The 14,003-nt window shown below is 47.8% G+C and overlaps 1 protein-coding gene across 2 annotated transcripts in view; it reads left to right on the top strand.

Annotated features, from left to right (window-relative positions):
• LOC135511930 (fatty acid synthase-like) overlaps nt 1–14,003 on the top strand; it is a 57,875-nt gene that overhangs the window by 41,791 nt on the left and 2,081 nt on the right. For both annotated transcript variants that reach the window (XM_064933458.1, XM_064933459.1), the window contains exons 27-42: nt 22–225; nt 357–507; nt 928–1,106; nt 1,205–1,324; nt 3,765–3,887; nt 4,171–4,394; nt 4,660–4,864; nt 5,160–5,311; nt 5,441–5,532; nt 5,770–6,164; nt 6,302–6,490; nt 6,559–6,786; nt 7,410–7,468; nt 7,572–7,724; nt 11,569–11,667; nt 13,638–13,889. In XM_064933458.1, coding sequence (XP_064789530.1) covers nt 22–225; nt 357–507; nt 928–1,106; nt 1,205–1,324; nt 3,765–3,887; nt 4,171–4,394; nt 4,660–4,864; nt 5,160–5,311; nt 5,441–5,532; nt 5,770–6,164; nt 6,302–6,490; nt 6,559–6,786; nt 7,410–7,468; nt 7,572–7,724; nt 11,569–11,667; nt 13,638–13,889 — 2,825 coding nt within the window. The remainder of the gene's footprint in view (nt 1–21; nt 226–356; nt 508–927; nt 1,107–1,204; nt 1,325–3,764; nt 3,888–4,170; nt 4,395–4,659; nt 4,865–5,159; nt 5,312–5,440; nt 5,533–5,769; nt 6,165–6,301; nt 6,491–6,558; nt 6,787–7,409; nt 7,469–7,571; nt 7,725–11,568; nt 11,668–13,637; nt 13,890–14,003) is intronic.

A 14,003-nucleotide genomic window follows, 5' to 3' on the forward strand; every position in this document is an offset into this window, starting at 1 on the left:
TCTTAACATCTCTCCTCTCAGATCTGAGTGAGGAGTTGACAGAGCAGGCTTACGTTAACGTGTTGACCCGCGGTGACCTCTCCTCCCTGCGTTGGATCGCCTCGCCCCTCCGTCATTTTGTGGCGAGCAGCCCCCACGTGCAGCTGTGTCGGGTCTACTACAGCTCCCTCAACTTCAGAGACATCATGCTGGCCACCGGGAAACTGCCACCGGACGCCATCCCAGGTACACACATCACTTTGGAGACAAACGCACAGGGACACTCCCGCACAGCCAGATTTACTCACACACACACACACACACACACACACACACACACACACCCACAACAACCTGACTACCCTCTCCCTCTGTAGGTGACCTGGCCCTGCAGCAGTGCATGTTGGGTATGGAGTTCTCAGGTCGTGACCCCAGCGGTAGGCGTGTGATGGGGCTGTTGCCTGCTAAAGGCCTGGCCACTTGCGTTGACGCTGACACACGCTTCCTCTGGGACGTCCCAGACAGCTGGTGAGGCACTGGGATGATCCCAAAGGACACCCTATTCCCTATGCAGTGCACTTAAGTGGGGGTGGCAGGTAGCCTAGTGGTTAGAGCATTGGCCTAGTAAACAAAAGTTTGCAAGATCGAATCCATGAGCTGACAAGGTAAAAATCTGTCGTTCTGCCCCTGAACAGCCAGTTAACCCACTGTTCCTAGGCCGTCATTGAAAATAAGAATTTGTTCTTAACTGACTTGCCTAGTTAAAAAAAGTAGCATTTTAAATCCTAATAAATAAGAGGGAACCTAATCCAAGATCAGCGCTCCTATAATTTGGGAATACAGAGCCATAGTCCGTTCCCAGAACATCACAGATTTTCTATCTATTTACTGGTGATGTCTTATGCATTTTGACTAAGGTATCGTTAGTAACTTAAGGTTTCTCTCTAGGACCCTGGAGCAGGCTGCGTCGGTGCCAGTGGTCTATTCTACAGCCTACTACTCGCTGGTGGTGCGAGGCAGGCTCCGCCCAGGCGAGAGTGTCCTCATCCACTCAGGGTCAGGGGGCGTTGGCCAGGCTGCCATCGCCATTGCACTCAGTCAGCACTGTAGGGTTTTCACTACTGTTGGTGAGTACTGGAGACACACTCAGCCTGTTAGTGCCAGGATTGTCAGTGCATTTAGCCATAGATGTGTGTCTGTAACCTGTGTTTGTGTTCTGTCTCAGGTTCAGCAGAGAAGCGTGCCTACCTACAGGAGCGCTTCCCCCAGCTCACCGCTGAGTCCTTCGCCAACTCTAGAGACGCCACCTTCGAACAGCACGTCCTGCTACACACACAGGGAAAAGGTCAGACACACTTTAGATATCAGCTCCTTTCCAAACTTGCCTCACACAAAACACTTCAACGATACTCACCCAACATGTCACTGAACTATGCAGTCATACCTTGCACACATACCTTATGTTAAGCCATCAAATCCAGCATACGTTTTACCCACCAATATATTGGTGGCCCCAGCGGGAATTGAACCCACGACCCTTGGCACTGCATGCTCCAATGAGCCACAAAGGACAAATTAAATGTGGTCTTATTTATCCTGAATGTCTCTGTGTTTAGTGAACATGTTATTGTGTATCCTGGATGTCTCTGTGTTTAGGAGTGAACATGGTATTGTGTATCCTGGATGTCTCTGTGTTTAGGAGTGAACATGGTGTTGTGTATCCTGGATGTCTCTGTGTTTAGGAGTGAACATGGTGTTGTGTATCCTGGATGTCTCTGTGTTTAGGAGTGAACATAGTGTTGTGTATCCTGGATGTCTCTGTGTTTAGTGAACATGGTGTTGTGTATCCTGGATGTCTCTGTGTTTAGTGAACATGGTATCGTGTATCCTGGATGTCTCTGTGTTTAGGAGTGAACATGGTGTTGTGTATCCTGGATGTCTCTGTGTTTAGGAGTGAACATGGTGTTGTGTGTCCTGGATGTCTCTGTGTTTAGGAGTGAACATGGTGTTGTGTATCCTGGATGTCTCTGTGTTTAGGAGTGAACATGGTGTTGTGTATCCTGGATGTCTCTGTGTTTAGGAGTGAACATGGTGTTGTGTATCCTGGATGTCTCTGTGTTTAGGAGTGAACATGGTGTTGTGTATCCTGGATGTCTCTGTGTTTAGGAGTGAACATGGTGTTGTGTATCCTGGATGTGTCTGTGTTTAGGAGTGAACATGGTATTGTGTATCCTGGATGTCTCTGTGTTTAGGAGTGAACATGGTGTTGTGTATCCTGGATGTGTCTGTGTTTAGGAGTGAACATGGTGTTGTGTATCCTGGATGTCTCTGTGTTTAGGAGTGAACATGGTGTTGTGTATCCTGGATGTATCTGTGTTTAGGAGTGAACATGGTGTTGTGTATCCTGGATGTCTCTGTGTTTAGGAGTGAACATGGTATTGTGTATCCTGGATGTCTCTGTGTTTAGGAGTGAACATGGTGTTGTGTATCCTGGATGTCTCTGTGTTTAGGAGTGAACATGGTGTTGTGTATCCTGGATGTGTCTGTGTTTAGGAGTGAACATGGTGTTGTGTATCCTGGATGTCTCTGTGTTTAGGAGTGAACATGGTATTGTGTATCCTGGATGTCTCTGTGTTTAGGAGTGAACATGGTATTGTTAATCCTGGATGTCTCTGTGTTTAGGAGTGAACATGGTGTTGTGTATCCTGGATGTGTCTGTGTTTAGTGAACATAGTGTTGTGTATCCTGGATGTCTCTGTGTTTAGGAGTGAACATGGTGTTGTGTATCCTGGATGTCTCTGTGTTTAGGAGTGAACATGGTGTTGTGTATCCTGGATGTCTCTGTGTTTAGGAGTGAACATGGTGTTGTGTATCCTGGATGTCTCTGTGTTTAGGAGTGAACATGGTGTTGTGTATCCTGGATGTCTCTGTGTTTAGGAGTGAACATGGTGTTGTGTATCCTGGATGTGTCTGTGTTTAGGAGTGAACATGGTATTGTGTATCCTGGATGTCTCTGTGTTTAGGAGTGAACATGGTGTTGTGTATCCTGGATGTGTCTGTGTTTAGGAGTGAACATGGTGTTGTGTATCCTGGATGTCTCTGTGTTTAGGAGTGAACATGGTGTTGTGTATCCTGGATGTATCTGTGTTTAGGAGTGAACATGGTGTTGTGTATCCTGGATGTCTCTGTGTTTAGGAGTGAACATGGTGTTGTGTATCCTGGATGTCTCTGTGTTTAGGAGTGAACATGGTGTTGTGTATCCTGGATGTGTCTGTGTTTAGGAGTGAACATGGTGTTGTGTATCCTGGATGTCTCTGTGTTTAGGAGTGAACATGGTATTGTGTATCCTGGATGTCTCTGTGTTTAGGAGTGAACATGGTATTGTGTATCCTGGATGTCTCTGTGTTTAGGAGTGAACATGGTATTGTTAATCCTGGATGTCTCTGTGTTTAGGAGTGAACATGGTGTTGTGTATCCTGGATGTGTCTGTGTTTAGTGAACATAGTGTTGTGTATCCTGGATGTGTCTGTGTGTAGGAGTGAACATGGTGTTGTGTATCCTGGATGTGTCTGTGTTTAGTGAACATGGTGTTGTGTATCCTGGATGTGTCTGTGTTTAGTGAACATGGTGTTGTGTGTCCTGGATGTGTCTGTGTGTAGGAGTGAACATGGTGTTGTGTATCCTGGATGTGTCTGTGTTTAGTGAACATAGTGTTGTGTATCCTGGATGTGTCTGTGTTTAGGAGTGAACATGGTGTTGTGTATCCTGGATGTGTCTGTGTTTAGGAGTGAACATGGTGTTGAACTCCCTGGCTGAGGAGAAGCTGCAGGCCAGTCTTCGCTGTCTGGCTCGACACGGACGCTTCCTGGAGATCGGCAAATACGACCTGTCCAACAACTCCCCTCTGGGTCAGTACACTGCAACTCCCCTCTGGGTCAGTACACTGCAACTCCCCTCTGGGTCAGTACACTGCAACTCCCCTCTGGGTCAGTACACTGCAACTCCCCTCTGGGTCAGTACACTGCAACTCCCCTCTGGGTCAGTACACTGCAACTCCCCTCTGGGTCAGTACACTGCAACTCCCCTCTGGGTCAGTACACTGCAACGGCTCTCTGCATGGCAGCTATTTTGTCCCCAACTCACTGTGCCACTGCAGCTGATCTATCTGACATGCGTTCCTGTTTCCCTCAGGAATGGCTCTCTTCCTGAAGAACGTGGCGTTCCACGGAATCCTACTGGACGCCCTGTTTGAGGAGGGGAACCGGGAGTGGGAGGAGGTGTCCCAGCTGCTGAAGGAGGGCATTGTGGGAGGTGTAGTCAAGCCTCTGAGGACTACAGTGTTTGAGAGAGACCAGGTGGAGGAGGCCTTCAGATACATGGCCCAGGGAAAACACATCGGCAAAGTACAGCTGCAGGTCAGTTACTGAACTCGTTCCTTAGCTGATTTTTCTTCCTCACAAAAAAAGCTTTTTCCATTTCCTCAATTTGCTTTTTAAACCTTTCCATCACTTGTTTTTTATATTTTTCCTCTCAACACTAATTTGCTTACAACACTACTTTACAGACATATTACACGTTTATGATGCTGTTGTAACACAGTTATTTCTACTAATCACACTTATCACTGTTTTTAATTCTAGTCTGATATATATTTGTGTTGTATCTGATGTCTTTCTCTAGGTGCGTTCTGAGGAGATGGGTAATGGTACCCAGGCGGTGGGCTCGCCCCTCTCCCTCCCCGCCATCTGCCGTACCTTCTGCCCCGCCTCCCACTCTTACATCATCACCGGGGGACTGGGTGGCTTCGGGCTGGAGCTCGCCCATTGGCTGACGGAGAGGGGCGCCCGCAAACTGGTGCTCACCTCCAGATCGGGCATCCGCAACGGTAAGAGAGACAATAACTTTTACGGCTAACCAAGCCATTGTGCTTGGCAAGTCCGTTAAGAACAAATTCTTATTTTACAATAACGGCCTACCAGAGAACGGTGGGTTAACTGCCTGTTTCAAGGGCAGAACACCAGATTTTTACCTTGTCAGCTCTAACCACTAGGCTACCTAGTCGGCACCCTCCACTTGTCTAGGTGGAGGGTGCCGTTAGCGACACGCAGAAGTTAGCTACACGCTGCTGATTTGTTAGTGACAGTTCAGTCACCTTTGTCATTGTCGGTTCATGTTGCTAGGTTACCAGGCCAAGCGTGTGCGTGAGTGGCAGGGGATGGGCGTGCAGGTGCTGGTTTCCACCAGTGACGTCAGCACCCAGGAGGGGGCAGAGCAACTCATTAACGAGGCCTGCAGGTTGGGGCCTGTGGGAGGAGTCTTTCACCTTGCCATGGTAACGACCCCCTCCTACCTGTACACTGTTCTCACCTGTCTTAACCTGTCTCCTTCACCTGTCCCTGTTTCACCAGTCTCATCTCTCTCTCTAACCTGTCTGTCTCTCTCCTGTCTGTGTGTGTACCAGGTGTTGAAGGATGGTATGCTAGAGAATCTGACTCCTCAGCTGTTCCTGGATGTCAACCAACCCAAATACAACGGCACCCTCCACCTAGACAAGTGAGATGGCATTCTCCAGCCTAATATAGTGCTATCCTCAACCTTGGCTCTGCCTCGCTTCCCTCAGAAGAGAGTCAAATTAGTTTGGTTTGAATTTAAGGTGAAATCCAAAACAATGGTTGAAAAACAAAAATAATATATATTTTAGATCAAGAAATATTTGAGACTCAAGAACCCACATTATCAAATTGTGGAGACAAAAATTAATATCTCATATTCTTATTTTTTTCTCCTCAGTGTGACCAGAAAGATGTGTCCAGACCTCAGTTACTTCGTAGCCTTCTCCTCTGTGAGCTGCGGCCGCGGCAACGCCGGCCAGAGTAACTATGGTTACGCTAACTCTGCCATGGAGCGCGTGTGTGAGCAGCGGCTCCACGACAGCCTGCCTGGATTGGCTGTCCAGTGGGGCGCCATTGGTGACGTGGGCGTTGTCCTGGAGACCATAGGCGGTAATGACGTGGTAGTGGGTGGAACTCTCCCACAGCGCATCACTTCCTGTTTGGAGGTGCTGGACCGCTTCCTGTGCGAGCGGCGTCCGGTGATGTCGAGCTTCGTGCTGGCAGAGAGGAGCGTGGTGAAGAGCGAAGGAACCGGACAGAGAGACCTGGTGGAGGCTGTTGCTCATATACTGGGTAAGAGAGGTTCCATTCTGATATTCCAGAAGTCATGCTGGCGCCCCATTGTTGGTCAGGATTTTGCATCCCTAATTTGGTATGTATTCGTGATGTGTGTTTGATATGTAACTTCTCACCCTCCCTCCCTCTCTCAGGTGTACGTGATGTCAGCAGCCTGAACGCTGACGCCTCATTGGCTGATCTGGGTCTGGACTCTCTTATGGGCGTGGAAGTGCGTCAGACACTGGAGCGCGACTACGACATTGTCATGGCAATGAGGGAGATCCGACAGCTCACCATCAACAAGCTCAGAGAGCTGTCTAGCCAACCGGCAGGAACAGCAGGTGTGTGTGTGTTGTGTGTTTGTGTGTGTTTCTTGGGATCATGTCTCTCACTCTCTCTCTTACTCTAGAGTCCCGTCAGTCTCCAGTGAAGAAGGGAGGAGTGCGTTCTCTGTTGGAGTCGGACCTCAGTTTGATGCTGGTCAACCCAGACAGCCCCACGGTCTCACGTCTCAACGAGGTGCAGAGTGTTGAGCGCCCGCTGTTCCTGGTCCACCCTATAGAGGGATCCATCGCTGCCTTCCGAACGCTCACCGCCAAGCTCAGTGTTCCCTGCTACGGCCTGCAGTGCACTAAAGGTACACATGAAGACATATACAGACGCGCGCACAAATGCCTTGCAAAAGTATTCATTCCCTTGGTGTGTTTCATATTGTCTTGCATTACAACCTGTAATTTAAATGGATTTTTATTTGGATTTCATGTAATGGACATACACAAAATATTCCAAATTAAAAAGGGAAAAGTGGTGCGTGCATATGTATTCACCCCCTTTGCTGTGAAGCTCCTAAATAAGATCTGGTGCAGCCAATTACCTTCAGAAGTCACATAACTAGTTGGATTGCACACAGGTGGACTTTATTTAAGTGTCTTATGATCTCAGTATATACAGTGGGGCAAAAGAGTATTTAGGCAGACACCAATTGTGCAAGTTCTCCCACTTAAAAATATGAGAGGCCTGTAATTTTCATCATAGGTACACTTCAACTATGACAGACAAAATGAGATTTTTTATTTATTTATTTGCAAATTTTGGTGGAAAATAAGTAAATCTTAACTCTATTTCTTGAACTGTATTGTTGGTTAAGGGCTTGTAAGTAAGCATTTCATTGTAATGTCTAGACCTGTTGTTTTCGACGCATGGGACAAATGAACTTTGATTTAACCTTGATCTAAATGACTCAACCATCCATCTCTCTAGCTGCTCCGTTGGACAGTATCCAGTCTCTGGCTGCATACTATGTGGAGTGTATATGTCAGGTACGTAATATACTAACCACAGCTTTGTTTGTCATGTACATTTAGGTCAATTATAGATAATTAGTGATTTATAAATAACTGTCTCTGTTTTTTGTGTGTAAAGGTGCAATCAGAGGGTCCGTACCGGATCGCCGGATACTCCTTTGGAGCCTGCGTGGCGTTTGAGATGTGTTCTCAGCTGCAGGCACAGGGTAGGACCGTAGAGTACCTCTTCCTCTTCGACGGATCACACTCCTACGTCGCCGCTTACACACAGGTGAGCACTTAAGGACACGTGGATACACAGACGGACACGGATAGATACACGGATAGACACGTGGATACACAGACGGACACGGATAGATACACGGATAGACACGTGGATACACAGACGGACACGGATAGATACACGGATAGACACGTGGATACACAGACGGACACGGATAGACACACAGACGGACACGGATAGACACACAGACGGACACGGATAGACACAGACGGACACGTGGATACACAGACGGACACGGATAGACACACAGACGGACACGGATAGACACACAGACGGACACGGATAGACACACAGACGGACACGGATAGACACACAGACGGACACGGATAGACACACAGACGGACACGGATAGACACACAGACGGACACGGATAGACACACAGACGGACACGTGGATACACAGACGGACACGGATAGACACACAGACGGACACGTGGATACACAGACGGACACGGATAGACACACAGACGGACACGGATAGACACACAGACGGACACGGATAGACACACAGACGGACACGGATAGACACACAGACGGACACGGATAGACACACAGACGGACACGGATAGACACACAGACGGACACGGATAGACACACAGACGGACACGTGGATACACAGACGGACACGGATAGACACACAGACGGACACGTGGATACACAGACGGACACGGATAGACACACAGACGGACACGTGGATACACAGACGGACACGGATAGACACACAGACGGACACGGATAGACACACAGACGGACACGTGGATACACAGACGGACACGGATAGACACACAGACGGACACGGATAGACACACAGACGGACACGTGGATACACAGACGGACACGGATAGACACACAGACAGACACGGATAGACACGTGGCTACACAGACGGACACGGATAGACACACAGACAGACACGGATAGACACGTGGATACACAGACGGACACGGATAGACACACAGACGGACACGGATAGACACACAGACGGACACGTGGATACACGGACGGACACGGATAGACACACGGACGGACACGGATAGACACACAGACGGACACGTGGATACACGGACGGACACGGATAGACACACGGACGGACACGGATAGACACACGGACGGACACGGATAGACACACGGACGGACACGGATAGACACACGGACGGACACGGATAGACACACGGACGGACACGGATAGACACACGGACGGACACGGATAGACACACGGACGGACACTGATAGACACACGGACGGACACGGATAGACACACGGACGGACACGGATAGACACACGGACGGACACGGATAGACACACGGACGGACACGGATAGACACACGGACGGACACGGATAGACACGGATAGACACGTGGATACACGGACGGACACGGATAGACACACGGACGGACACGGATAGACACACGGACGGACACGGATAGACACACGGACGGACACGGATAGACACACGGACGGACACGGATAGACACACGGACGGACACGGATAGACACACGGACGGACACGGATAGACACACGGACGGACACGGATAGACACACGGACGGACACGGATAGACACACGGACGGACACGGATAGACACACGGACGGACACGGATAGACACACGGACGGACACGGATAGACACACGGACGGACACGGATAGACACACGGACGGACACGGATAGACACACGGACGGACACGGATAGACACACGGACGGACACGGATAGACACACGGACAGACACGTGGATACACGGACGGACACGGATAGACACACGGACGGACACGGATAGACACACGGACGGACACGGATAGACACACGGACGGACACGGATAGACACACGGACGGACACGGATAGACACACGGACGGACACGGATAGACACACGGACGGACACGTGGATACACGGACGGACACGGACAGACACGTGGATACACGGAAGGACACGGACAGACACGTGGATACACGGACGGACACGGATAGACACGTGGATACACGGACGGACACGGATAGACACGTGGATACACGGACGGACACGGATAGACACGTGGATACACGGACGGACACGGATAGACACGTGGATACACGGACGGACACGGATAGACACGTGGATACACGGACGGACACGGATAGACACGTGGATACACGGACGGACACGGATAGACACGTGGATACACGGACGGACACGGATAGACACGTGGATACACGGACGGACACGGATAGACACGTGGATACACGGACGGACACGGATAGACACGTGGATACACGGACGGACACGGATAGACACGTGGATACACGGACGGACACGGATAGACACGTGGATACACGGACGGACACGGATAGACGCGTGGATACACGGACGGACACGGATAGACGCGTGGATACACGGACGGACACGGATAGACACGTGGATACACGGACGGACACGGATAGACACGTGGATACACGGACGGACACGGATAGACACGTGGATACACGGACGGACACGGATAGACACGTGGATACACGGACGGACACGGATAGACACGTGGATACACGGACGGACACGGATAGACACGTGGATACACGGACGGACACGGATAGACACGTGGATACACGGACGGACACGGATAGACACGTGGATACACGGACGGACACGGATAGATACACAGTCGGACAGACGCGAATACACACAAACACACAAACGGATACACGCGAATACACACGCACACACACATCGGTGACAAGTGTGTCTACATACTGACCCACAGATGACATGTTAACAGGATGTACATGTAAACAGAGGCCCTCAGGCACATGCATACTCAGTTACCTCAAAGTGAACTCTACTGCAACACTCCTAACCTCATGATTAACCACAGTGTAGAGTTAGAATGCCAACACGAACCACGGTGTAGAGTTAGAATACCAACACAAACCACAGTGTAGAGTTAGAATACCAACACAAACCACAGTGTAGAGTTAGAATACCAACACAAACCACAGTGTAGAGTTAGAATACCAACACAAACCACAGTGTAGAGTTAGAATACCAACACGAACCACAGTGTAGAGTTAGAATACCAACACGAACCACAGTGTAGAGTTAGAATACCAACACGAACCACAGTGTAGAGTTAGAATACCAACACGAACCACAGTGTAGAGTTAGAATACCAACACGAACCACTGTGTAGTGTAGAGTTAGAATACCAACACGAACCACTGTGTAGTGTAGAGTTAGAATACCAACACGAACCACTGTGTAGTGTAGAGTTAGAATACCAACACGAACCACTGTGTAGTGTAGAGTTAGAATACCAATACGAACCACTGTGTAGTGTAGAGTTAGAATACCAACACGAACCACTGTGTAGTGTAGAGTTAGAATACCAACACGAACCACAGTGTAGTGTAGAGTTAGAATACCAACACGAACCACAGTGTAGTGTAGAGTTAGAATGCCAACACGAACCACAGTGTAGTGTAGAGTTAGAATACCAACACAAACCACAGTGTAGTGTAGAGTTAGAATACCAACACAAACCACAGTGTAGTGTAGAGTTAGAATACCAACACAAACCACAGTGTAGTGTAGAGTTAGAATACCAACAAGAATCACAGTGTAGTTAGAATACCAACAAGAATCACAGTGTAGTGTAGAGTTAGAATACCAACACAAACCACAGTGTAGAGTAGAGTTAGAATACCAACAAGAATCACAGTGTAGTTAGAATACCAACACGAGCCACAGTGTAGTGTGGAGTTAGAATAACAACACGAACCACAGTGTAGAGTGAGAATACCAACACGAACCACAGTGTAGAGTTCTGTGGAGTTTGAATACCAACATTAGTTTATTTTCCTTTCAGAGCTACAAATCCAAGCTGACGCCTGGTAATGAGTCAGAGGCAGAGACTGAAGCTATGTGTGCCTTCATCCAGCAGTTTACTGGCATCGAGTACAGCAAGGTACCCATCTCTCTCTCCCTCTCTCTCTCTCTGTGTACCTCTCTCTGTGTAGGGAAATAAATAATAGAATTAATAATAATATAATATAATATTCCAAAAGCATAAAGACATTTCAAATGTCTATGTGCAAATAGTTCAAAGGGAAAATAAATAAACATAAATGTGGGTTGTATTTTTCAATGGTGTTTGTTCTTCACTGGTTGCCCTTTTCTTGTGGCAAACAGGTCACACATCTTGCTGCTGTGATGGCACACTGTGGTATTTCACTCAATAGATTCATTAAAATTGGATTTGTTTTCAAATTCTTTGTGGGTCTGTGTAATCTGAGGGAAATATGTGTCTTTAATATTGTCATACATTTGGCAGGAGTTTAGGAAGTGCTCAGTTTCTACCTCATTTTCTGGGCAGTGTGCACATAGCCTGTCTTCTCTTGAGAGCCAGGTCTGCCTACGGCGGCCTTTCTCAATAGCAAGGCTATAATCACTGAGTCTGTACATAGTCAAAGATTTTCTTAATTTTGGTCAGTCATAATCTGCCACTGTGTACTATCTGTTTAGGGCCCAATAGCTTTCTAGTTTGTTCTGTTTCTTTGTTAATTATTTTATAATGTATTAGGGTAGCCTAGTGGTTAGAGTGTTGGACTAGTAACCGAAAGGTTGCAAGTTCAAATCCCCGAGCTGACAAGGTACAAATCTGTCCTTCTGCCCCTGAACAGGCAGTTAACCCACTGTTCCTAGGCTGTCATTGAAAATAAGTATTAGTTCTTAACTGACTTGCCTAGTTAAATAAAGATAAAAAAGATATATTTTTTGTTTTCTCATGATTTGGTTGGGTCTAATTGTGTTGCTGTGCTGGGGGTGTGTTTGTGAACAGAGCCCCAGGACCAGCTTGCTTAGGGGACTCTTCTCCAGGTTCATCTCTCTAGGGGATGGCTTTGTTATGGAAGGTTTGAGATTCACTTCCTTTTAGGTGGTTGTAGAATTTAACGTCTCTTTTCTGGATTTTGATTAGCTGGATATCGGCCTGCATTATTTAGTGTTTTACATTGTTTTTGCAAAATTCTGCATTCAGTCTCAATTTGGTGTTTGTCACATTTTAATTTATTTTATTCTTGGTTGGTGACCAGACCCCAGACCTCACAACCATAAAGGACAATGGGTTCTATAACTGATTCAAGTATTTTTAGCCAGATCGTAATTGGTATGTCAAATTTTATGTTCTTTTGATGGCAAATAAGGACTTTCTTGCCTTGTCTCTCAGATCTTACACAGCTTTGTGGAAGTTACCTGTGGTGTTGATGTTTAGGCCGAGGTATGTATAGTTTGTGTGCTCTAGGGCAACAGTGTCTAGATGCAATTTGTATTTGTGGTCCTGGCAACTGGACCTTTTTTTGGAACACCATTATTTTGGTCTGAGATTTACTGTCAGGGCACAGGTCTGACAGAATCTGTGCAGAAGATGTAGGTGCTGCTGTAGGCCCTCCTTGGTTGGTGACAGAAGCACCAGGTCATCAGTAGTCATTTGACTTCAGATTCTAGTGGGGTGAGGCTGGGTGCTGCAGACTGTTCTAGTTCCGTTGCCAATTCGTTGATATATCTGTTTAAGAGGACGGGGCTTAAGCTGCATCCCTGTCTCACCCCATGGCCCTGTGGAAAGAAATGTGTTGACACATTTAACCCCACACCTGTTTGTTTACATGGAGGAAAAACATACAACATTATAAAATCCAACACCACTTTCCATAAATTTATATACCAGACCCTCATGCCAAATTGAATCAACAAAGCCTTTGTTTCGGGTTGTTTGTTTGTCACAGGGTGTGCATGGTAAATACTTGGTCTGTCATCTGGTAATTTTGTAAAAATCCAATTTGATATTTGCTCAGTACATTTTTTTCACCGAGAAAATATATGTCTGCTATTAATGATAACTCTCTCTCTCCTTCTACCACCCTCCCCCTCTCTGTCTAGTTGTTGGAGACCCTCCTCCCTCTGTCTGATCTGAAAGCCCGTGTCAACATGGCGGTGGACCTCATCACCTCCAGCCATAAGAATGTCAGCAAAGACTCCCTGCGATTCGCCGCCGCCACCTTCTACTACAAACTCAAGGCTGCCGACGGTTACGTCCCGGCAACCAAATACCATGGCAACGTCACCCTGCTCCGCGCCAAGGCCAGCAGCGACTACGGAGACAACTTGGGGGCCGACTACAAACTGAACGAGGTGATTGCACACACACACACACACACACACACACACACACACACACACACACACACACACACACACACACACACACACACACACACACACACACACACACACACACACACAACT

The sequence above is a fragment of the Oncorhynchus masou genome, chromosome 24, assembly GCF_036934945.1.
Source record: "Oncorhynchus masou masou isolate Uvic2021 chromosome 24, UVic_Omas_1.1, whole genome shotgun sequence".
Taxonomy (NCBI): Eukaryota; Metazoa; Chordata; class Actinopteri; order Salmoniformes; family Salmonidae; genus Oncorhynchus; species Oncorhynchus masou.